The sequence below is a fragment of the Mastomys coucha genome, unplaced genomic scaffold (genome assembly GCF_008632895.1).
Source record: "Mastomys coucha isolate ucsf_1 unplaced genomic scaffold, UCSF_Mcou_1 pScaffold7, whole genome shotgun sequence".
Taxonomy (NCBI): domain Eukaryota; kingdom Metazoa; phylum Chordata; class Mammalia; order Rodentia; family Muridae; genus Mastomys; species Mastomys coucha.
Window position 1 is genome coordinate 47520986 of NW_022196913.1, and position 22576 is coordinate 47543561.

At 44.6% G+C, this 22576-nt stretch overlaps 1 protein-coding gene across 7 annotated transcripts in view; it reads left to right on the forward strand.

Annotated features, from left to right (window-relative positions):
• Phactr1 (phosphatase and actin regulator 1) overlaps nucleotides 1–22576 on the forward strand; it is a 469538-nt gene that overhangs the window by 425498 nt on the left and 21464 nt on the right. For all 7 annotated transcript variants that reach the window (XM_031358161.1, XM_031358165.1, XM_031358160.1 and 4 more), the window contains 2 exons: nucleotides 656–903; nucleotides 2568–2724. In XM_031358161.1, coding sequence (XP_031214021.1) covers nucleotides 656–903; nucleotides 2568–2724 — 405 coding nt within the window. The remainder of the gene's footprint in view (nucleotides 1–655; nucleotides 904–2567; nucleotides 2725–22576) is intronic.

Sequence of the window (22576 nt, forward strand, 5' to 3'; positions counted from 1 at the left end):
TTTCCGGTTGTCTAATAGTGGATGCTTTAGGTGTCTTTCTCACTGAAAATATATCAGCATTGGTTTCAAGGGCATCATGCTTTCCAAACTGACCAATAAAGGGTTGGGCAGGGGAGGAGTTAGGCTGTGGTTACTGCCTGCTCAGCCTCCACACCATCCTTGGAAGAGTACTTCCTGTAGGTGGTCCACAGCCACGTCCACCTTGATGTCCAAGCCCAGGGCTCAGCCTTCCATGTATCCCAGCTCTCCTCTTCCTCTGTATCTCCATCCAGATCATGTCAAACTATCCTCACTCTCTGTTTGTGCCGCTGCTCTGCGTAGCTTTTGAAAACTAGAACCTCACTTACTAACCTCTATCTGCGGTCAAGTTAATCCTTTACCCCAGTTAAAGGTAGGTGGGTTGCAGGAGTTCCACTCCCACACCCGCCCCATACCCTTCACTGGTTCAAAGAGCGCCATCTAGTGGCTACATATTGTTTGCCACCATCCAACCGGGGTCCTTATGTTTTATTCCAGGCTACCCCCTCCGCCAGGGAAGTACTGCCCTAAAAGGACAAGCTGTTAGATAAGCAATCTACCACATGGCATAGGTGACCTTTGCCTCAGAGATAGGGGTAACTAAGTTGGGCTTCCTCTTCCTTTTCTGTTTATGCAGCTCCGAGCAACGAGTCCCCTGTTCCACTTCTTACCATAGCTCTGGTTTGCACTCAAGCGACAGCATCACAAAAGCAGGACCCATGGGCCTTCCAGAAATAAGACAAGTGCCAACTGTTGTGATTGAATGCGACGACAATAAGGAAAATGTGCCTCATGAACCCGACTATGAAGACTCGTCCTGCCTGTATGCCCGGGAAGAGGAGGAAGAGGAGGAGGATGAAGATGATGATGCATCCTTGTACACCAGTATGTTCAGGCAGGCTCTCCATGACTGTGGGGGAGGCGTGGGACTGTAGAAACAGCACAGAACAGCTGCCTGAAGATGTTGTTTTAAGTGGGCCTTAGGTCACAGTACAGCTCAGGCGACTTCCCCAGGCCCCTTAAGCAGTAATAAGAGCATAAGTCTCACCTATAGCTATACACATTACACAGCTATTTTATCACGCCCTACTTATCCCTTGGTTGCTTTCTTGAAATGTAGCCCTCTTCCAAACAATAAGGAGTCAGGAGAAGAAATCTTGAAAGTCTGTTGCATGTGTGTAAACCTACCTAGTATATATGCCATATATTCATGTTCAAGTGTAGCCCATCAGCTTTAGAAAACATGAATTTAAATTCTCCATTGAAAACCTTTAAATTATATATATATAATTTAGAGAGAAAGAGAGAGAGGGAGGGAGAGATAGAGAAAGCGAGTTGGTAATCTATCATTCTGATGATGAATAAGTAGGGTTTAATGGTTCGAGGATAGCTCTAGCTGGTGTGGGGGCAATTGTTTGATAAGTGACTTTATTATAACAGCAGCCACATGTTACCTGGATGGTGTGTTCCCACTAATGAGCTAAGACTGTGTCCCCATAGCTCTATTTTAAAGCACACTTAGGACATCAACGTGGTCCCACTTTACTGGTAAACGGAGATAGTAGAGAAGAAAGAGTAAAAGTAATGTGGGAGAAAGAACAAGCAAGGTGCAGTCAGAGGCTGCAGTGACCCTGGAGTGGAAGGGGGCAGCTGCTGAACCTGTATGTCAGGTGGCACCTGAGAGTTGAAGCCTCTGTATGGGGTTGGGGGGGGGGGTGTCTCACATTTGTACAATAGACCTTTAGAGCCAGATTATTCTGTTGTGAAGGTGATGCTGAGCATTGCCTCCAAGGGTCTCCACCAGTTAGATGACCAACCTCCTGACTGCCACCTAACCTTCAACAACCCAGAATGCCTCTAGACATCTCCCAGCTGCTCACTAAAGAGCAAAGTCAACTCTGCTTAAAGCCACAGATTTGTCACAGACCTAGATGCTCAGGAACCTGGGTGTGCAAAAGAAAGAATGATTCCAGAATATTGGTCATTTCACAGTCCTTGACTCTGTTCTCACCCCCACGTGGTCCCACACTGACTGCACAGCATTATATTATCTTCCTCTGGATGTCCTGGGTTCCAGGAAGCTGCTCTGGTCTGTCTCCTGATGGTTCCCAGCGTCTGTGTTTCCACTGAACATAGGTAGATGTGGATTCCCATGAGCCTACTGCCTGTGGGAGTACCCATTCTCCTGGTGGCAGCTCTTGTCTATGGAGCCTTTCTTGGCTGCCAAGACCTCTCTCCTGTCTGTTCCTCTCCCCTCTATGGCACTTCACAGCTGGTCTTGTCTCCCTTTGTGATGTTACTGCATGCTGGAGATTTCTAAAGGGAGGAGAGATCCAGTCACAAGCTGCCCTCCCCTCCCAATATGCCCCATGTTCACCGTGTGAGTTGGCTAAAGCCTGAAAATGGCAGCAACCCTAAGAACTTGGACTTTGGTGTTCTTGGGTATTACGCCTTTGTCTCTCTCTTCCTGCCTGCTGCTTTATATACTGCCCACGGTTGGCCCCATGGGCATTCAGGTGTCTCTGTTAACTAATTTCTCTCTCCCACAGGCTCACTAGCCATGAAGGTCTGCAGGAAGGACTCCTTAGCCATCAAACTCAGCAACAGGCCCTCTAAGCGAGAGCTAGAAGAAAAGAACATCCTCCCCAGGCAGACCGATGAAGAACGGCTGGAGCTCAGACAGCAGATTGGCACCAAGCTCACCAGGTAAGAAAGCAGCACACACACACACACACACACACACACACACACACACACACACCTTATGACCCCACGACAGTCTCTGTGGCTACAGTAGAAGCGTGTCATCTCCATCACTAACCTTCTACAAAGAAGGTCTCTTGGCAACTTACTGCATTCAGAGCCAGTGGATAGCAACTCCTTTTGTCCCTAAGTTTGCTTGTACAGTCCCTTCCCTTCACTAAGCCAAGTCTTGGAGATTTCACTTGACTCAAGAGTTAGGATTGAAGATCTGTATGTAAAGGAGTTGTGACTTGGTTAACTATAGAGACAAACAATCACACTTTCTGTTATGTAGTCAAGAATTTGGTAGTGATGCCCCATTGCTACTCTGGGATGCTTCTTGAATGGTATATATATGGTTATTAAAGACATACATACATAGGCATAGCTTTGTGTTCTAGTAATGTTTTAATATAGTATGTTTGTCATCTAAGTATAAGTCTACATAGTATCAGGTAACATTGTTGAACACTTGCTATAAGGATGTGCTCCGAAGCATTTTACATTGTATATATTAAGTCATTTCTTCTCTGAAATTCCTGTAAGAGAGGCATGTTAATGTTCAATTCACAGTAGAGGACATCAGGCTTAGAGAACTTTATTTAATCTCAGTTACTTTTATATTATTGCATATTACTATAGGTAGATTCTTTCTGGTAATTAGATTGGTTTCTTCCTGGAGGATGTTGTGGTAATGATACGGGGCTGTGTGAAGTAATCAATACTGAAATGATTTAGCATTGGGTAGCATGGTCTTCAAATAAGGAAAACAAAAATATCAGAAAATATATATATATTTTCTCATGCACTTGCTCACTCATGAGTGTGTGTATAATCACCTATCTATCTCATTGACATGTAGTGCTGTGGCTGCCAGTATCTATATTGGACAGTGATAGTTACAACTCTCTAGAAAGCCCAAGCCACTTAGACACCATGACTATTAAACTTTCTACTAAGCTTAACCTCCATGAGCTCTCATCCATTGATCTTACCTTCTTCTTTCTATGGCTGCTCAAAGTACCCACAATCGTCCATGTTTAAAGTGGAGGCAGTATCTACTCTTGTCTTGTTGGACATGACAATGCCCAGGTATCTCCAGGCCTCCCCTTTCAGGAGACATGTAACCAGAACCGAGGGTGGGGCAGTTGGTGGTTCTGGACTGACTTCTGATCCAGAGTGTTCCAGTATAAACGTAGTTCAAACGAGGCTATCCTTAGATGGCATCAGGCCTGGGGAAAAGGAAAAGCTTGGGCCTGACCCTTCCAGAATTCAGTTTCACCTGTGCATGTAAATATCTTTTATTACACATGTTTCTTCTTGCCTCCCATTTCCCAGACTTTCCTATAGAGCAAACAGAACTTGTAGTATGCGGAAGACCAGTGCAAGACTTCTCCATGGATAGAGTAAGATACATGCTGTGTATCTTGCCTAATGTAACATTGTGGTGGAAAATGACAGGATAAAAGTGAAAATAAGGAGAGGGAGAAATGAGAGATGCATAAAGCAGTCCTGCCTGCCCTGGTATGGACTAATAAGTGGAAAAGAACATTTTTGTTCTCTAGCATTCTTCCTGAAGAGAGAATGCTTCTAGATTTTCAACACACAACCATATCCCACCGTCATAATACTCTGGCAGCCATGACCAAACTCAGTAGGGAAAGAGTAATGGCTGTCTGTGTTTGGAAATCCTTCCTCTTACTAACACATAAATATGTTTTGTTTACCAATACACAAATCCTACTGAGGTTCCATAAGAGCTACTTGGGACCAACCATGGTGTTTGTCTATCCTCAGTCATCTTTCATGATGGCTAAAGGGATTAAGCAACCAAGGATGGAGACAGCAGTGGGGAGAGTGGCTGTCATTCAAGGCCCTTCCTTCTTTCAACTTGAGTCTTTCTTTCCTATGATAAGGCCTTTGGTGCTGTAGTCAAGTTACGGGGCCTAAACCCAAAGGAGGAACATCAGAGTTGTACAGCATTTCATAACTCAGATGGAGAAGTCACATCTGCATGGCATAGCCATCCTCATACCATGGACTCACACTCAGAGAGTTTTAAAGACTGTCCTCTTTAGAATGAGAACCCAGCTCTATTCCACTAGCCAGTCACTGATTCTGAAACCAAGGCAGAAAGTCTGGTCTAGAGAGTGACCAAGGTGTTCCAGACCAAAGAAGCCTTCCTGCTCCACTGAGATTGGAAGTCATACAGATGGGGCCACTCTGCCATGACTCCAGCCATGCTTCTCTGCCTGTAACTGGGAGCCAATGAAATCCTCCCACCCCTTAGCTGCTTCACTAAGGCATCTCGTCACAGGGCTGAGAAAAGTCACCAGTGTGACTTCCTTTAGCATTGCCTTGCATGGGAGTAGATATTCCTGACTCTCAGTCAAGAAACCATCAGGATTTTTTTTTTACAACAGATGGTTGTGTCAGTCAGCCACAGCTAGAGAGGTATGGAGTGCCCTAATTAGAGATGGGCACATGAACTGGAAGTTATACATTGTTGTTACTTCTTATGTATACAGACCCAGGATTCAGAACAGTACAACAATAACATAGGAGTGAACAGGTCTCCCCCCAACCCCGGAGAGTGGAACAGAGACCGCAGAATTTCTATTTTAGGTTTTAATTTCATTGTATATATTCCATTAAAATGTGCTGGCACATCCGTAATAGTTCCTATTTATTTATTAGCCACAAGTGAATAGCATGCAGCTGTGTGTGGTGGCACACACTTGAAATCCCTGCTCTTTGAAAACAGAGGCAAGGAGGCAGAAGGATCAGAAGTTCCAAGTCATCCTTAACTACACAGCAAGTTCAAATCCAGCCTATGCTACACTTGACCCTGTATATAGATGATGTTAGACAGACAGATGGATGGATGAATGGATGGATGGATGATGGTTGGATGGATAGATGGTTCATGTTGGGGACATGCTTAGATTCTTATTGATAAGAATGCTTATAGTACCTTGGTCTAAGCATCCCTTATCCAAGCTATGTGAACAATGCTTTTCTTCCCAGTAGCCCCTAGTCAAGGGGCTATAGCCCTTAGGACATTTCCTCACTCCTACCAATACCCCACTGTGCCAGTCTATGCTACATTCTCTCTGGGTATCTTCTAGCTTTGAACTTGGTCTTTAAGAAGGAGTCACCTTGACTACAGAATCGAAGAGATCTAGTTCTCTTCAGGAACCAAGTTTTCCCTCCATCCCCTTCCCTTCATGATGTTCCATCCACATGACTCAGTTTTTTTATTTCCAATTGAATTTAACACTCAGGTAAAAGGCGATGGGGTAGAGATGAAGCTATGCTTCTCAAAGTTCATAAGTAGGGTACACTGTCAGAGTGGCCTCCCGAGAAAGGGATAGCATGCTTTTTTTCCCCATCTACTTGTAGCTTGGGATACTGACTTATTGGTAAAGTAACTGTTCAGGACTTCTGCAAGTGGGGTCATCAGGGCCAAAGCAGCCAAAAGACCCAAGCGTGTCCTGACTGTGGCCACAAAGACCCAGTACCCCCTAAGAGACATTCAGCATTCCAGCCTCGCCAACAGAGGATCCACAAACTTAGCCTCTCCCATGGACTTCTGTGGCATTTGGATCAGGTAGGGGGAAAAAACCTGGGAAGAGACAAAAAGCAGAATGTGCCTCCCAATAGCCACAGGACCCTGTACTCCACATCCAGCTTGGCAGTAGATGAGGGTTAAAGCAGCCTGTATCCCTTCTCTCTGTTAAAATACCACCTCCAAGCCAAGGGGATAGCTCCGCCCATGAAGGTGATTGTCACCAAGTTTGACAGCTTGAGTTTAATCCTGAAGACCCACATTGTGGAAGGAGAGAGCTGTCTCTCATAAATAGCCCTCTGATCTCCTTGTGCATACCATGGCATACCCCCAATCTCCCCTCCACACAGTCACCCTACACACATGTGCACACATAATAAATGTAATTTTAACAACTAAAAATACCACTTCCATTCAGAGATCAACTATCAGCTTCTTTCCCATCTTGGTTGACCTAGAGTTTTTCAGCTCCCACTGGAGCCACATAAGACAGAGGCTACAACTGCAGCTAGACATAGCTGTGTTAGAATGGGGGGAGGGGAGATGTTGAGTTTAGAATGGGACTTTCTCCTTATGGGGTCCTTGCCCTACACCAAATATGGCCCATGTTATTTGAGACCTTTACCTATTTTTCTTCCCTGTGATGAGTAGAAGTTGACAGTTCAATTTAAGCCATCTGGGGCATTTACATGCTAGGGATGTTGTGAGAAAGTTTCATGAGTTGTGGAGTTTGCACAATAGAAACATATTGTCCCCCAGCTCTGGAGACTGGCAGTCTGAGAGCAAGATGCCATCAGACTGACTTCCACAGGCTGACAGCAGGGCAAGGCAGATCCATGGCTCTGCAGGATACAGCACTCATCCCTCCCCTGTCTTACATCCATTGGGTTGCTGGAAGGTTGTGGCCACTTCCTTGACTTTGTTTTTACATCCAAGTCTGCCTTTAGGTTCACATGGTACTCTCCCTACGTGGGTTCTCTTTGTAAAGGGACAGCAGCTGAGTTGGACTAGAACCCATCTCATTTGGAATTGGTTGCCTCTCTCAAGACCCTGCCTCTGTTCTCAGAAGTTCTGAGGGTTAAGGCTTTAACGTCTAAGTTGGTAGAATACAGAATTCGTTTCAGGGGTACTTAGGGAAGCATCAAATGGCTCTAGAGGAGGGACTGTGACCTTGAGTGCGTGAGAGGACAGAGCGAGACCGTATAGAAGTGAATCCAGCAGTTACACGATTGTCACCAGGGAGACTTGGCATCTAGGGTGGGATGAAAAGCCCCTTACATTAAGGAGCCGTCACCACTGAAATGAAGTTTCCTGTTGTTTGGAAAGAAATGAAAGACCATTTTGTTGTCTCTTCTGAGGGGAAAAAAATTGAACTATTAAAATAAAAATCCCAGGTTTCAGTCAGTTTTCTATTCCTATAAAAAAAAAAAATACCGGAGATAATCAAATAACAAATATCTATCTATATTTGCTTTGGCTCGTGCATTTAGAGTTTTCAAACTGATCAATTGGCCCGGGAGCCTATGGCTCTGTGGAGAGGCGGCACACTCTGGCAAGCAACACAGGAAGCACTCAGAAAAGCAAAGCTTTTCTGGTCATGGAAACCATAAAGCAGAGAAAGGAATCTTCCCATAATTCCTTTCAGAGACCACCCTCACTGACCCAAGGACCTCCCACTAAGATCCACCCCTCAGGGGTACCTATGCCTATCAGTATTTCCAAAAATATCACTGGCTGGGTACCAAGTGTTTAGCACATGCCTGATGGTGGACATTTATCCAAACCAGAGCTATTTATAAACCAACTGATGGTTTGCAGACCTAACTTAGCCCAAGGCCCCCATTACGGGCCTGAACCACCTGGTTTCAGTCTTGGATCTGACAGCTGTCATCTATCCTATGCAGATTATCCATGAGGGCTCTGAATACATTGCAGAGGTAACCACACAGGAACAGCCAGCGTGTCGGGAAAACATGCACAAGCATGTTAATGTGTGCAACTGTAGTACCTTAAGAGTTAACGCGTGGAAGGTGCAGACTGGCCTTGGGTACTTTCTTGTTAGACGGGACCCAGAGAATGTCAGTCCACATTTCTGCAAACAATACTGCTTCTAACTTGCTGTGCTTTGGGGATTTAGTCCGGCGGTTCTCCAAACAGTGACAGGTGTCAACTGTGAGTGTGGATTACATAAAGACATTGGTTGACAGAGCTGTGCTGCTCTCTGATCCTTGCAACTTACCAGCCTGGGAATTAGGAGCTGGAGTTAAAGCTGCTCCCGGTGGTAACAGCTTAAAGTGCTATGAAAGCCATGGAAACCAGCACCGAGGGCTGAGCCAGATGTAGTAGCTCCCTGTTTTCAAACATTCATTTCTCTCTGCTATCTATATCACTAGGCTCAATGTCATGACCTGAGGAACAACACTCTTTGTGTTTGCAAAAAGCCTGGTGAACCAGTTATGGGAGGTGGGATAGTTGTCTAATCTTCCCCATGAAACCTCATTATTTCTCCTCTATTTAAGATTGACTAATATCTTATGCAAAAGCTGTTTGGAACTCTATGTTATGCTCCAAACAGTCTGCCATATCATTACAATGAGCAGCATATAAAATAATATGTACTGAGTGTTGTTTGCCTTTAAGTTATAATGCAGCACTCAAGAGAGAAAAAATGAAACTCATTTTTTATGCTCATAGCCCAGCAATAAAATATGGCAATCTCAACTTCTAATGCAACATTCATGGTGTTTATTGTTTGGTAAGATTGATGCTACAAATCTGACACTCTTGCACCTACCTGCAAAGTGGCAAACAACAGGTCCCCTGGGGACTAAGAATGAATGCCAGGTGTGAGCAAGTAGCACCCCAGGCTAGATAATTTCTTCTTCAGCAGAAACACTTTCTAAAGAAACAAACACCAATCAGAGGTTGGATGAATTCTACGTGGCCTGAACTTTAGCATCCCTTGGTATATATTGCTGCGAGTCCCACTTGGGAGGAAGAAGGGAGGACAATAGATTCCTAATTCCTTGCATAGCAGATCATGCATCTTTATCATCATCATCCGTTATCATCATTGCCATGGTTATTTGCATTGTTATTTGTGCTGTGGGAGTGGCATAAAAGAGGACATGCTTTGAGGAGCAAGAGAGGAATGGGAAGGGAGCTGTGGTGTGCCTATCTTCAGATCCACACAGCCTGGGTGGGACTGGCTTGCACCAGGTAGACATTGTCCATGGATTCTGAGACCTCTCAGAACACTGAGAGGAGAAGCCAGTCTCCAAGCTGACTCTTCCTGAGGGGAACATGTCAGGATGAACCTGGCTTGACTGCAGTGTTTTGCTGTGCTGCATTTTCATTAACAACACAGGGATCTAAGCCTGGAGACACGGCTCAGTGGTTAAGAGCATGGGCTACTCTTGTAGAGGACCGGGATTCAGTTCCCAGCACTCACATGACAATTCACAACCATTCGTCACGCCAGTTCCTAGGCCTCTGGTGCCCCACCTTCTGGCCATCATGAGCATTGTATGCATGTAGTGCACATACATATGTGCAGGGAAACCATTCAAACACATAAAATAAAAACAAACCAATCTTTTAAAAACACACAGTGATCCTTTGAGGACAGAAGATCATTTCTTATCAGCCACATCTTTTACGAACTCACTGCACAAAGTAAAGAATTGTTTTTTGTAAGCTCCCCAAGAAACCTGAGTCTCCTGAAGGATGCTCACCTGTCCTTAAGTTGCAGCCAGGTGCCCACTGGTTTCTTCTTGTTGTTGTTCAATGAAAAGGGAGTCCCTAAAGAAAGATGTGAGCAAGGTACTGTGGGAGAGGGCAGAGAGGGAAAGCACATATTTGAGTATTCGGTCAAAACTAAGTTTGGGAGAAAAGTGTAAAATGTTACACTTCCAGGGGTATCAGTGCATTGTCCAGGGAAGGCAGGCTAAAAGCTCAAGGCAGGAACCTGGAGGCAGGAGCTGAAGCAGAGACCCTGCAGGAAAACTGCTTGCTCCTCATGGCTCGCTCAGCCTGCTCTCTTATATAACCCAGGACTACCTGCCCAGGATCGGCACCTCCCACAGTAGACTGGTCCTTCCCATATTAATCATTTATCAAGAAAATGCTCCCACAGTCATGCACAGAGGCCAACCTAATGGGGACAATTCCTTAATCAAGGTTCCTACTTCCCTAGTAATTCTGGCTTGTATCAAGTTGACAAAACCTAGCTAGTCCATAGAGGTTCTGGCGTGGAGAGCTGGTGACTCCTATCCCGGGACTCCATGGTGGTTGAACATCTCAAAGCCATACAGGGCTTCTGGTTTCTCTTTCCTTCTCAGCACAGATTCTTACTGAGAAGCATGTAGTAAAAACAGAGCTGGTGGATGTCTGTATGATGGATTCTTGACTGCCTGTATGTACATGTGCATATGTGCACACATGTTAGTGTGTGTGTCTGTGTCTCAGGGGGAGGGGAGTCAGTCTACAAGCCACACCCAGGATAGTGGGGAACAAAGCCACATCTCTGTCAAGCACTTGAGTTCTGCATCTGTGCCTCACAGCTGCCCCAGAAGCCTGTGCATTTTTCAGTGATGTAGTCAGTGTGAGGTTCAGAAGAGCCATCTTGGGCCAGTGAGAACAGATTGAGCTGTGTTTTAAAACTGCGAGGATTTTTTTTTTTTTTTCAGAAGAATGGGGCTGTCCCTGGAGATCATGGGTCTTCTGTTTTTCAATTTCATAGCTTGTTGTCTAAATGCCTGATTTTTTTAGCCACATTTCAAATTTTGTGTGCACAGGTTCAGGGGGACACAAGTACATTTGACTGCAGAGTAAATGGACTGACAGACTCCTCTGAGCTGCCTTTCTGGTCATATTGTCAAGGCTTCTCTAGAGTTGGGTTAGGGAGATTCTCCCTAGACTGGCCCATCCCAGCTCCCTGGTTAGTTCTCAAGTCAGTTTTCTCCTAAACATTGTTGAGCAGATCTTCAGCGACCTTTCTTATTTACTCTTCACCTTAGTGCATAGCAGAAATAAAGAGTCTCACTCTTCAACTACTTGACAAAATAAGAGTGGGGTCACCCTGACCATGTGGAAAGACAACTCTTAGGGCTCTGGTTCTGAAGCTATATGGCTTGAAAACCTTTTGCTATTGTTACAATGCATTCCCATTGAGATCTTCTCCAGTTGTCCTCATCACAGCCTTGTGAGGTGGCTGACACCAAAACTCTCACTTTGTATGTGAGGAAACTGAGCTAATGGGTCTTAGACACCATCCATGGTGAAGAAAGAGCCTCCTCAACCCAGAATTTCCCCCATTTTCTGGCATATCTGTTAGGAGAAATTGACAGTTACCTTTGGTTTTTATACTGAGCGGAATTTCCCTCCCAGGCATGTGTGGCTTAGTATGCACCCTGTGGGGTGGTGGAGCTTAGGGAAGAGGAAAGAGGCACAGAGAAAAAAGAAAACACAGGACTGTGTTTCCTCCCGTGCTTCGAGTAACGCTGTGTTTAATAAACAGGAAGCTATAGAGCCCTGTCAGTGGGGCTCAGTTAAGTCACGTGTGCCTGTGTAATGTCCAGCAGCATCAGCCTTCCCTGAGAACGTGATGGACAGTCTCAGGCTTATGCCAAAATTAGAACCAGAAATTCAAAGGAGGGTCCAAAGTGTGCATGTTAACCATGGTTAAAACGTTAGATGATTCTACTACACCCTGAAGCAGGAGGGAAGCATCGACCACTGGGAAGATCAGTCAAAGGTTTGGCGGTTGGACCCGGACTCGAATGGTCTCTATTCTCTTGGCTAGCTGCACTATTTGGCTTCCTAGGCTGGTCTAGAACTCAAGACTCTGGGGCCTCTACCTCCCAAGTGCTGAGAAGACTGATGTGTACAACAAAGCTCTGTTCAGATCAGCTCATTCTGAAAAGTTTGCCTCCGTGAGGTTGTGCCTATGTATTATAGGTGGCTACTTGTAAATTTCTTTATAACGGCTTCTTCAGTATCTAATAGGATGATAGCACTTTAAAACTAATGGTGGCCACTGTGTCTAAAACCCTTCATTTTACAGATAAAACTGAGGTTTGTATAGGTCATGCTTCTAACCAAGTTCACACAGTCATAATAATCTATGAACAAGGGCTGGAAACCAAGTCCCTAGACTCTGTCAAATGCTGTAAATTAATATGCCTCAAAGGGGGTTGGGGGTGCTAAACATGTAGCCCTGTAGTAGAATGTGTACATAACATGCACACAGGCCTGGACTTAATCTCCCACACGCATGCGCACATGCACACAAACAGTGGCAAGGGAGGCATTTGCTTCTCACTGGAAGGACAGGCCACTTGCTAGCACAGAGGACAAATCGCATTTCTTAGTTGCTGTTTTCAATGTAAAAAGAATCAAGAAAGTTGATTTCAGAGAGCAAAATAAATGGCTTAAAATAGAAGTTTTGGATTAATTCTTTAAGAAATATTTCCAAGTCAAGTGTTGTGGCATATACCTACATTTCTAACTCTTGGGAAGTAGTAGAATTGAGAGGATCAGAAGTTCAAAACCAGCCTTGGCTACATAGTAAGTGTGAGGGAAGCCTGGGCTACATGAGACCATGTCTCAAAAAGGGAAGAAGGAAGGAAGGAAAGAAGGAAGGAGGGAAAAATATTTCCAGTAATCAAAAGACATTTTAAAAAAGGATTTCTTGAACTCTTCACAGTGTAGCTGTTCATAGTCACATTTACCCTCTTAGATCCCACTTAGCTGAAACATGTAATGGAATGCATAATTGAACAAGGTCCTTACATAGCTTGCTGGAGGGTCATCCCAACTGAGTAAGACATTAAAGACAGGCTAGAGAGGTGGCTCAGAGGTTAAGAGCACTGACTGCTCTTCCAGAGGTCTTAAGTTCAATTCCCAGCTACCACATGGTGGCTCATAACCATCTATAATGAGATCTGATGCTCTCTTTTGGTGTGCAGACATTCAGACAGAATGCTGCAGCTCTTACAGAGGGCTGAATTCAAATCTCAGCACCTACACTAAGCATCTCACAACCACCTGTAGGTACCTTTAGCCTCTGAGGACACCAGCAATCATATGCACGTTCCCTCATAGAGACATATAATTAAAAATAATTTTTAAAAGTGCTTGTGAAAGCCCGGGGGTGGTGGTGCACACCTTTAATCTCAGCACTTGGGAGGCAGAGGCAGGCAAATTTCTGAGTTCGAGGCTAACCTGGTCTATAGAGTGAGTTCCAGGACAGTCAGGGCTACATAGAGAAACCCTGTCTCGAAAAACAAAACAAAAAAACAACAACAACAAAAAAAAATGCTTGTGAAGGCCAGAGCCAAATGTTCAGCTTAGTGATAGTGTGGGTTAGTTACCCCAACACCTCAGAAAGAAAAAAGTACAGTAACGTCTTTAAAGACCAAGAAGGCCGTTAAAGGATTCTTTGGCTGAATTGGATTCATTTAACCAATGGAGGATTCATACCTTCATTGGACTTTGCCCATTCTACTGATTCTGACACCCATTGGATAAGTAGCAACTAATCATTTTATGTATTAAGAATTCTTGGCTGGCCAGACCCGTGGTGCACACCTTCAAGCTGACCTCTGTGAGTTTGAAGCCAGCGGTTCTGCATAGGACAGCCAAAGCTACATAGTAACTCTTAGTATCAAAAACCCGAAACAAATAAGCAGAACTCTTTGCTGGAGGCTTGGGGAAGTGCATTTTCTGTCCCCACAGTTAGTTCCACGGTGTTTAGAACCCTCTCCTTCTCCCTCACTCACCAATGGGATGTGAGTTTTCCCTGCTCAGACAACAAGAGACTGCACATAGCCCTGAAGTTTTAAATGGAAGAAAGGGATATAACTCAAATTTGCCACCTAAGCTGTTTCTTGTCTATCCCTGTACATTTTTGTTCCCTGGCAAAATGCCTAAATCTCACACAAAATGCTAATAGGAGCAATTCATTTTATCTATCTTCATTATTTTCATTTTATTCCTCTTAGAATGCCAGGATTTTCACAATAACCTCAAAAGTATGTATGCCAAACTAAATAGCAATGTTTAGAAAAAAAAATTATCAATGAGAGAAATAGAACAGCATCCAAAGATTAAAATTATGGCAAATTGTTTTCTCCAAGGTTATAAAAAGCAAATCCTTTGAAATGTAAGTGAGCACACTTCTATTTTAGGAAACATGATCATGAAAATTTGATGATCTATCTATGCCCACTGAATCCTTAAAACAATAGTTTTTCAAATGCAAAGGCCCCTTAGCTCCTTTGAAAGGAACTGGGCAGGCAGGTACATTGTGGGTATTGACAGGTAATTAGCGCAGTGAAAAGAAACTTGCCTAGCTGGGCAGTGGAGGCACACACCTTTAATCCCAGTACTTGGGATGCAGAGGCAGGCAGATTTCTGAGTTCGAGATCAGCCTGATCTACAGAGTGAGTTCCAGGACAGCCAGGACTACACAGAAACCCTGTCTTAAAAAAAAAAAAAAAAAAAAGACAAGAAACTTGCCATCTATAAAGTCTCTCCTTCTTTGTCTGTTATATAATCTCCCTTGTTTGGCCTCTCTTCATATTTTAAGCCATCCAGTTCTCTCTTAAAAGATGCCAAGATGATCCATTGCACCTTCAAGTGTGTCACAGTGACATCGGAGGCACTGCCCTCTGCCAATTTGACTGAACCCATGAATCTGCCAGCTGCACATTTGTCCCTGAGAAGCCCGGTTAGCTCCTGCTTGCCAGATTTAGATTAGTTCCCACTGCCCTTGCTTAATGGAAACAGAGTGTCGATTTGGTTCTAAAACCCACCCTATCACAGCCGTCCAACCTGGCAGCAGCTCCCAGATGCACCTGTCCCTGTTCTCACTCTGCCTGTTTTCTCAGTTCACAGACTGTAATGCCGTAAGTCCACAGGAGCCATTGCCTGTGAGATCTGATTCTCATCACACCAGTAGCACATGGTTCAGAAACATCGTGCTGGGCTCAGATAGTATCCTGAAGGGAATTGCAAATGTGTATATAACTTCATCTGAGCAGAAATACAATAAGCCTGTTTGTTGAAGTCAAAACAAACCAATACTATATAATAAAAAAAAGAAGAAGAAGCTGCACTAGAGAGTCCACTTAGTGGTGAGGGTGCTTCCAGAGGATCTGAGTTCAACACCCAACACCCACATCAGGGAGCTCACATGCACTTGGAACACATCTCCTGGGGAACAACATCCTCTAATGGTCTCCTTGGGTACTAACATTCTTGTGGTATACATCCTCTCTCTCTGTGTCTCTCTGTCTCTGTCTCTCTCTCTCTCTCTGTCATACACATACACACACACATAACACACACATCACATACACACACATACACAAAGATAAGTCCTTTTTAAAAGCCTTAGATTGTTTTGGACATTAACTGAAGTGTAAGTTTGTGTCATGCATTCCATGAGCATTTAATAAACCTGTGAATATTACAGGACTAAGCTATCTGTAAGACTCTGTGAAACACTTCTGAACGTCAAGCTTTTCACTTATATACAGTCTTCAAATGCCCTGTTAGAAAAGCAAATGTGACATAAGAAGAAAGCCTGGTGGCATTTGTAGTCACCATCATCTTCCCCTCAACAATAGCAAGGCCCTAAAGCCGAGGATTCAGCTAGAGGAACTAATTCACTATTGGAAGGTCAGTTAGTAGACAGGGCAAACCATCATAACCCAGTCATTTCGCTGCCCCAAGTGGAGGAGCTCACAGCTGCAGCCTCACCTCTATAGTGCTTATCTGACTACAAAGCTACCAGGTAGCTTATTTTCCAGCAGACTAGTGGGCAAGAAGACTGGACATCACACTATGGAAGATGATACTCAAGACAGATAGTGAGTGTAATCTAACAGTGTGCAGAACAAGAAAAGTGTGAGTGTAATGAGTGTACAGAACAAGAAAAGCCAGTGCCTGAGAGGCATGGTATCTTCCAGATGTTCTCTTCATGGGTGATGACAGAGAAGGATACAAACCAAGCTTTCCATCCTGTGTTATCACCTGTGGTTGTATGATTGGGAAAGGCTCACACAACTACTGTTGTCCCTTTGTCACCTCCTAGCCAGACTCAGCCTTCTAAATCCAATGTAAAGGACCCAGCATGGGGCACCTCTTATGAGGCTTAGAAACTACTGCCATAACCACTAAACCATCTGCTTCACTTTGTATTGGGGAACCAAAGTAATTGGCATCAAGTAGGCTGTCATGGTTTTTATGGTTCCTCTCCTTAGCAGAGACTTTGGGGAGACAGTCTCCAGGCTTTTTTGTCATCCTTTGACATGGGGAACTCACAAGTTACAGCCCATGACCCACGATCCATTCTTCCACACTCCCTTTGTCAAGAACTCTTTACTGGAACATGATCACACTTCGTTTCCATTCTATCCGTGCCTGCCTTCACACTGTAGTGGTCAATGGAATAGATGCACCAGAGACCATGTGGTCTATGGAGTTTAACCCACAGCACCAGCTGCAGACCAATCCTCTCTGCAGGCAGATACCACACATGAACCGACAGCTATAGTCCAGTCCTTTCAGCAGGCAGACACCAGGCACGAACCATCAGCGGTAGTTCAATCCTGAAAAGACCACAAAGCTCACCAACTGGCCTGATTCAAGGCTGAAGAAGCCACAAACTACTGCAGGAACTCCATGAGCAGTTAGTTCTTGGTTGAGTTTCTCTCAATGGCATCATTACCCCAAGCTGAGCTCAACAACGCTATGTGAGGTGAACCAATACATGGCAGTCATTAGCAAAGAATAGCAAGGCAGAGCAAACCAATCCAAAGCTCAGTGCTCTTCTCCCCTTATCTGTGGGGTCATATTTATACACCTTTATCAAGCAACCTTTCACGTGTGTGCTGTATCACAACATCCTTTCATCTGTGTCTGCTTCAGTAACACATTCTTTCCTGTGTCTGCTTTAGCAAGACATGCTAGCAACAGCTGTGGCCAATTAATTTCAAACCTGTGTGCCCCAGCAAAACACCATCTGACATAAATGACTTTTTAACTTTCTACTTCGGTGTTCATATTAGATCCATTTGAGAAATGAAGCCACTTAAAAGACTAGCAGTAAAGAAGAAAACTCTACTTATCACCACATTCATGTGAATTTTCATTGTATTGCTTTCTAATTATCAGAACTATCTTGTTCATCTTAACTTACCAGTCCAAATCTCTCTGTGGAACACCTTGTAGCACAGAAATTATGGAAGGAACTGAGTCTGGGTTTTGTTTTGGTTTTGTTTTGTTTTTTTATTGCCTGCATAATTAGAAAAGCTACCTCAAGGACAGTCAGGCACCAGACAACTTGGAAATAGTATGAAGATGGATGTAGAGGGAAGATTCAGTTTAGCAGAGGCATGTGGTCCTTACAAGAATAGGACCAGCCTTACCATACAGATGGAGTTTTTGTGAGGCACGGTGGCATATATGTAAAACTTCTGTACTAAATCATGATTCTCTGAGTACAAGAAAGATCTGACCTCTACACTCTAACCTGTGGGCAGGTGATACATGAACCGGATGATTCCCAGACGTGACGAGAGATGCTACAACAGCTGTGGCCAATTAATTTCAAACCCTAGACAGCAGTGAGGACACCTAAAGCTGATGAGACATAGAAACTTCCGGCATTTCCTGTGTGACAGAAAATGATTGTTTTAACCATTCAGGTTGTGCGCGAGCCTGCTCACGCACACACAGTCTCACACACCATTTGTCTGAGCCAGATAAATTAGATCCCGAGGATAGTCTCCTTTGGCTCTGTAGCTCACAAGCTCTGGCTCAGTACACAAGTCTCTCCTGTGGATGGTGGCCATCTGGGGAGGGTCGAGTGGTCATACGTTCCTGTCTGCTGTGTGTAGGAATCTGATTGCCACCTCACCTCGGCCTCTCTGTGACCACTCTTAAGGACATGGCAGGTCAGCAAGGTTGAGGGGAGGGCTCCCATCATCACTTTCCTGATAAGAGGAGATGGCTGCCCTGATTGAGGGTAGTGTGGCAGCATCTTTGGGAAGGGGGTGTGTATTTGTCACACCACAGGAGTTGGCACTTCTGGCTCTTCCTGTGAGGGATGTGACAGTCACAGGCACAGGGCTGTTAATGGAATCCGACCAAGTTTTCCATTGCCTCTCACTGGGGTGGTTCAGCTGCTCCGGTCTGCCATTCCATCTGGCCTCAAGGGCTAAAGTGCTCATGACAGAGAGTAAGGATATGTATGACATGTGTGTTATATTTGATGTGAGCACAGTGTGAGGAAATGAAAAGGAAAGGAAGGGAATCTGAGAGCTAACAGTCCTGTGGCAGAAACTCTCAAGGAATATCTCAGTTCATTGGATAAACTGAGAGAAGTTCTTTACAGTTCCTGTTTTTATTTTCATTCATTTTAAAGTTAGCAGACACAGTAACAGGCTTCATTATAGTGTCTTCAACCGTGCCATTTACATTTTTTTTATGAATGAAGTCTCTCTACAATTCATGTTTCCTTTTTGGTTTTGTTTTGGTTGGTTTTGGTTTAGTGGTAGGATCATGTGAAGGGCAGGCTAGCCTCAATTTCATTATATAGCAGAGGATGACCTTGAAGTGCTAATCCTCCTGCCTCTTCCTCCAGAGTGCTGAGGTGACAGGCATGCCCCTCCAGGCACAACTTCATCTTTTCCTTTCTTTTCCCTTCTTCCTTTCCCCATGCGAACATGTGAATGAATTGGCTCATTCCATCATTAACACTCCTCTATCCTGAGCTTCCTGGAATTAAGAAAGCAGGTTTAGTGTGCCTTGGTTTTGAGACAGGGTCTCACTGGATGGCCCAGACAGGCCTTAAGCTCCTGGTTCATCTGCCTCATGCTCCCACTTGATGGATTACAAGCATGTTCCACCATGCTTGGCTAAGAAATACATCTTCAAAGGATGTGGAATGCAAGTTCAAATTGGTTAGACATTCCTGAAAGCTCCCATGATCCCCACCCCCAAAAAACCTGGGAGAAAGGGTTTGTGGGTTTTTTTTTTCATATAATATATATGTAATGTGTTTTCTGGAAGAGCATCAGGCCACAGGAAAGCAGTTAGTTAATAACTATGTTCATGTTGGTCTTTGGGGTAGCAAGGTTATTGCTTCATTAGAAATGAAAGTCTATAAACTTGGATCCACGGATCAGAAGAGCAGAGCGTAATGAGGCATCCCATGCCATTGTGGAAAGCAGCAGAACTATGGAACCCAAGCCCTGACAAGAGCTGGGGTCAGCACCAAGCATGTCTTCTTCTTGGCCTCCAATCCAAAGACCTGAAGACAAAGGGCCACATTGATGTGCGAAAGTGGCAAGGTCACCTCTATAGGGGCAAAGCAGTAGTACAAGGTACCAAAGGATCCCCTGTCAAGATTGACAGCAGCCACATGAGAGAAGGAACTCAAGAGCCCCAGATCACAGCCTGGGTTCACTTCTCATAGGGTCTAATGGAAAGAGAAGCTTGTCACTAAGGAGCATAGTTGGAGTGGATCTCCATTTTGATATCTTAGGTCATATATTCATTTTCCTACTGCACATGTGCTTCCCATAATGCATCTGGCTTTAATCATCTGCATGTTCAGTTATGTGTAAGCATGGAATGGTGAATAGACATGGTGCTGCTGTTTGACTATGGAGACCACTGTCTCCTCCCTCACACGGTGTTTTCCGTGTCTCACTCGCAAACACCTTCATCAGAAAGGAGATTCTCCACAGCGCTTTCTCCACCTCTCAGGGTTTCAGCAGGAATAGATGGATTGCTTCCTTCTCAAACTAGAGGTTTGTTTGCAAGAAGATTAATGGCTTAGGTTAAGGACAGCCTTCCAGGTCCTCCCAGCATGCATAGCTCCAGGCAGCCTTCCTCAAACACCTGGGTTTGACAAATGAGAAGAACCTCTTTTGAATTGAAAAGCATGTGCATTTCTGGTTAGTTATGTCTTCTGTCAGCACCAGGAAAGCAATAATCTGCTTGTCTGTTTCCATATGAAGACATAAGCGGGAGGCGGGGGGTGGGGGTGTTCTGTTCATGTGAGAGATTAAGAGAGGAAGTAAGTTCTAGCCTGGGAAAGACCCATCTCCACCTCTAAAACCAGGAGGCTAACACATCTGTCACTATTCACAGTCATTGTCTGAATTCCCATCCATTCAACAACTCCACCAGAGAACAATCAACAGACAGCTTCTAAAGTAATGTTTTGAATAAAGTTAAAATACGAAGTATTGGATAAATGATTAACCCATTTGTCCAATATTCCCTCTTCCAGATATCAAGCTGACAAAAAATAAATTCCAGCCAGCACACTGTGCATCTATCAGACTGGTGCAGCTTGATGGTAGTACGTGTGCTCAGCATCCTGGGCTGCATCCCTAACATCACATACATATAGGAATATAAACATCTGTGCCTGCCTTCTCCCCTTGGCCTTCACCTTGACTGACTGTATTAAGAACAGCTTTGTCAGCCCAGGTGTGATGGTGCATAGTTTTAATCCCAGCACTCAGGAGGCAGAAGTAAGTGAATCTCCACAAATTCAAGGCTACCATGATCTACAAAGCAAGTTCCAGGACAACCGGGCTACATAAAGAGACCCTGACTCAAAAACAAAACAAAAGAATAGCCTTGCTTAAATCGGTGTGTTCTGTGTGTAACGGTATTAACTTAGTTTCTGTTGTAACAACTCAAATGTTCCTTCAGAGTGATTCCCACCTATCTGCTTATATGCTACTGTGTACAATGGCCCTAAGAACTCAGGAAGCATCCACTGTGCGGGGTGTCAAAACTTTCTTGCTGTTCTGTTTTTGTTTTTTTATGGGTTTGATGCCTAGTAACATACACAGCTGTATCATTATTCAAGAACAAATTTTCACTCAACACCAGTGGCATTTATACAATGTTTCTCCTGGTTATTGTCTCAGCGAGCAATCTTGGGCCTCAGGCTGAGGTCCTCCTGGGGTCATGGCTTCCAGAACAGTCAGCCAAAAATACTCTCTCAACTGTAACCTACTTATCTCTTCAAGTGAGGGGCTTTTTCCTACTTACCAAAAATATTTCATGCTTTATTCTTGCTTGTTAAGAGAGTCTTTCATAGGCCGTCCTCTGTTGTCCCTCCCTAGACCCTTCACAGCAGGTAGCGTCCATGTTGCTATACCACCTGCCTCAGGGAGACATTCAGGTGTGAATAGTAGTTAAGGATGCGCATTACTGGCTTGTGTCCCAACTGATGGTGGTGAGTGGTGGCAGCAGGTGAGGAAGCATGGTGCCTGTCCATCTTTACATCAGCCCTCCCTCTCGCTGGCATCCAGGCTAATTGTTCCTAGCTTGAGAAAATGACAATGTGAGAGAAAACTGAAAATGGCCTGATCTGGTGTTAGGGGCAAGGATAGTAAGTTACTGTGCTAAGCTGGGGAGGTGCCCCAACGTGTGAACACATCAAGTGTGTGATCATGGCACATTGGACTGTCTTCAATGACTCCAATGACTTCAACCCCTCAGGGTGGGAGGAGAGAGCTGAGTCCTGAAGGCTGCCCTCTAATCTGCCCTCATGTGCATGGCAGGCCTGTGAACTCGTACACACATATCATATGCACACCGATGGTGATGATAAAGTTAGAGGTTCTGTCTCATCTGCTGAGAGAAGAGGAGAAGGGGAATGTTTCTGAGGTAAAAAAGAAAAACTATCATTGTGCCTTCCCAGAGTAACCCTTCTGCACCCCGAAGGTCTTCATACGAACCCAGAGTCCATGCGCATCCCTGTAACGGAAACTCCCAGAGCTTAGATGCTAATGATTTATATCATCTTCAGAACTCTGCTGAGCCTGTTGTATCCCAGGGACTATACCCAATGCTGTGAACACATAAATCAGATGTCTTCGGTGTCACTGAGGGGTCCAGCATACAAATGTCTTCCCGTAAACCCTCCGCAGGATAGATTAAAGTCTTTCAAACCAACGGTACAACAGAGAAACTTTGAGTCTTGCTTGGTGGGTCAGAGGCATCTCAGGCTTCCTTGGATTTGGGACCAGGATATCTCACAGTGGACTAGGAAGAGAAACAGATGGGGTATTGGGGCCACAGTCCACTGAGGTTGCAGGGGCATCATTGGAATGAGTTTGCTTTCAGTTTTTAACAAAGTATCAGTCCATGGCAGGCTATTTGGTGAGGAAGAAGAGACCCCTCTCCTCCCTCTCCCTCTCTCCCTCTCCC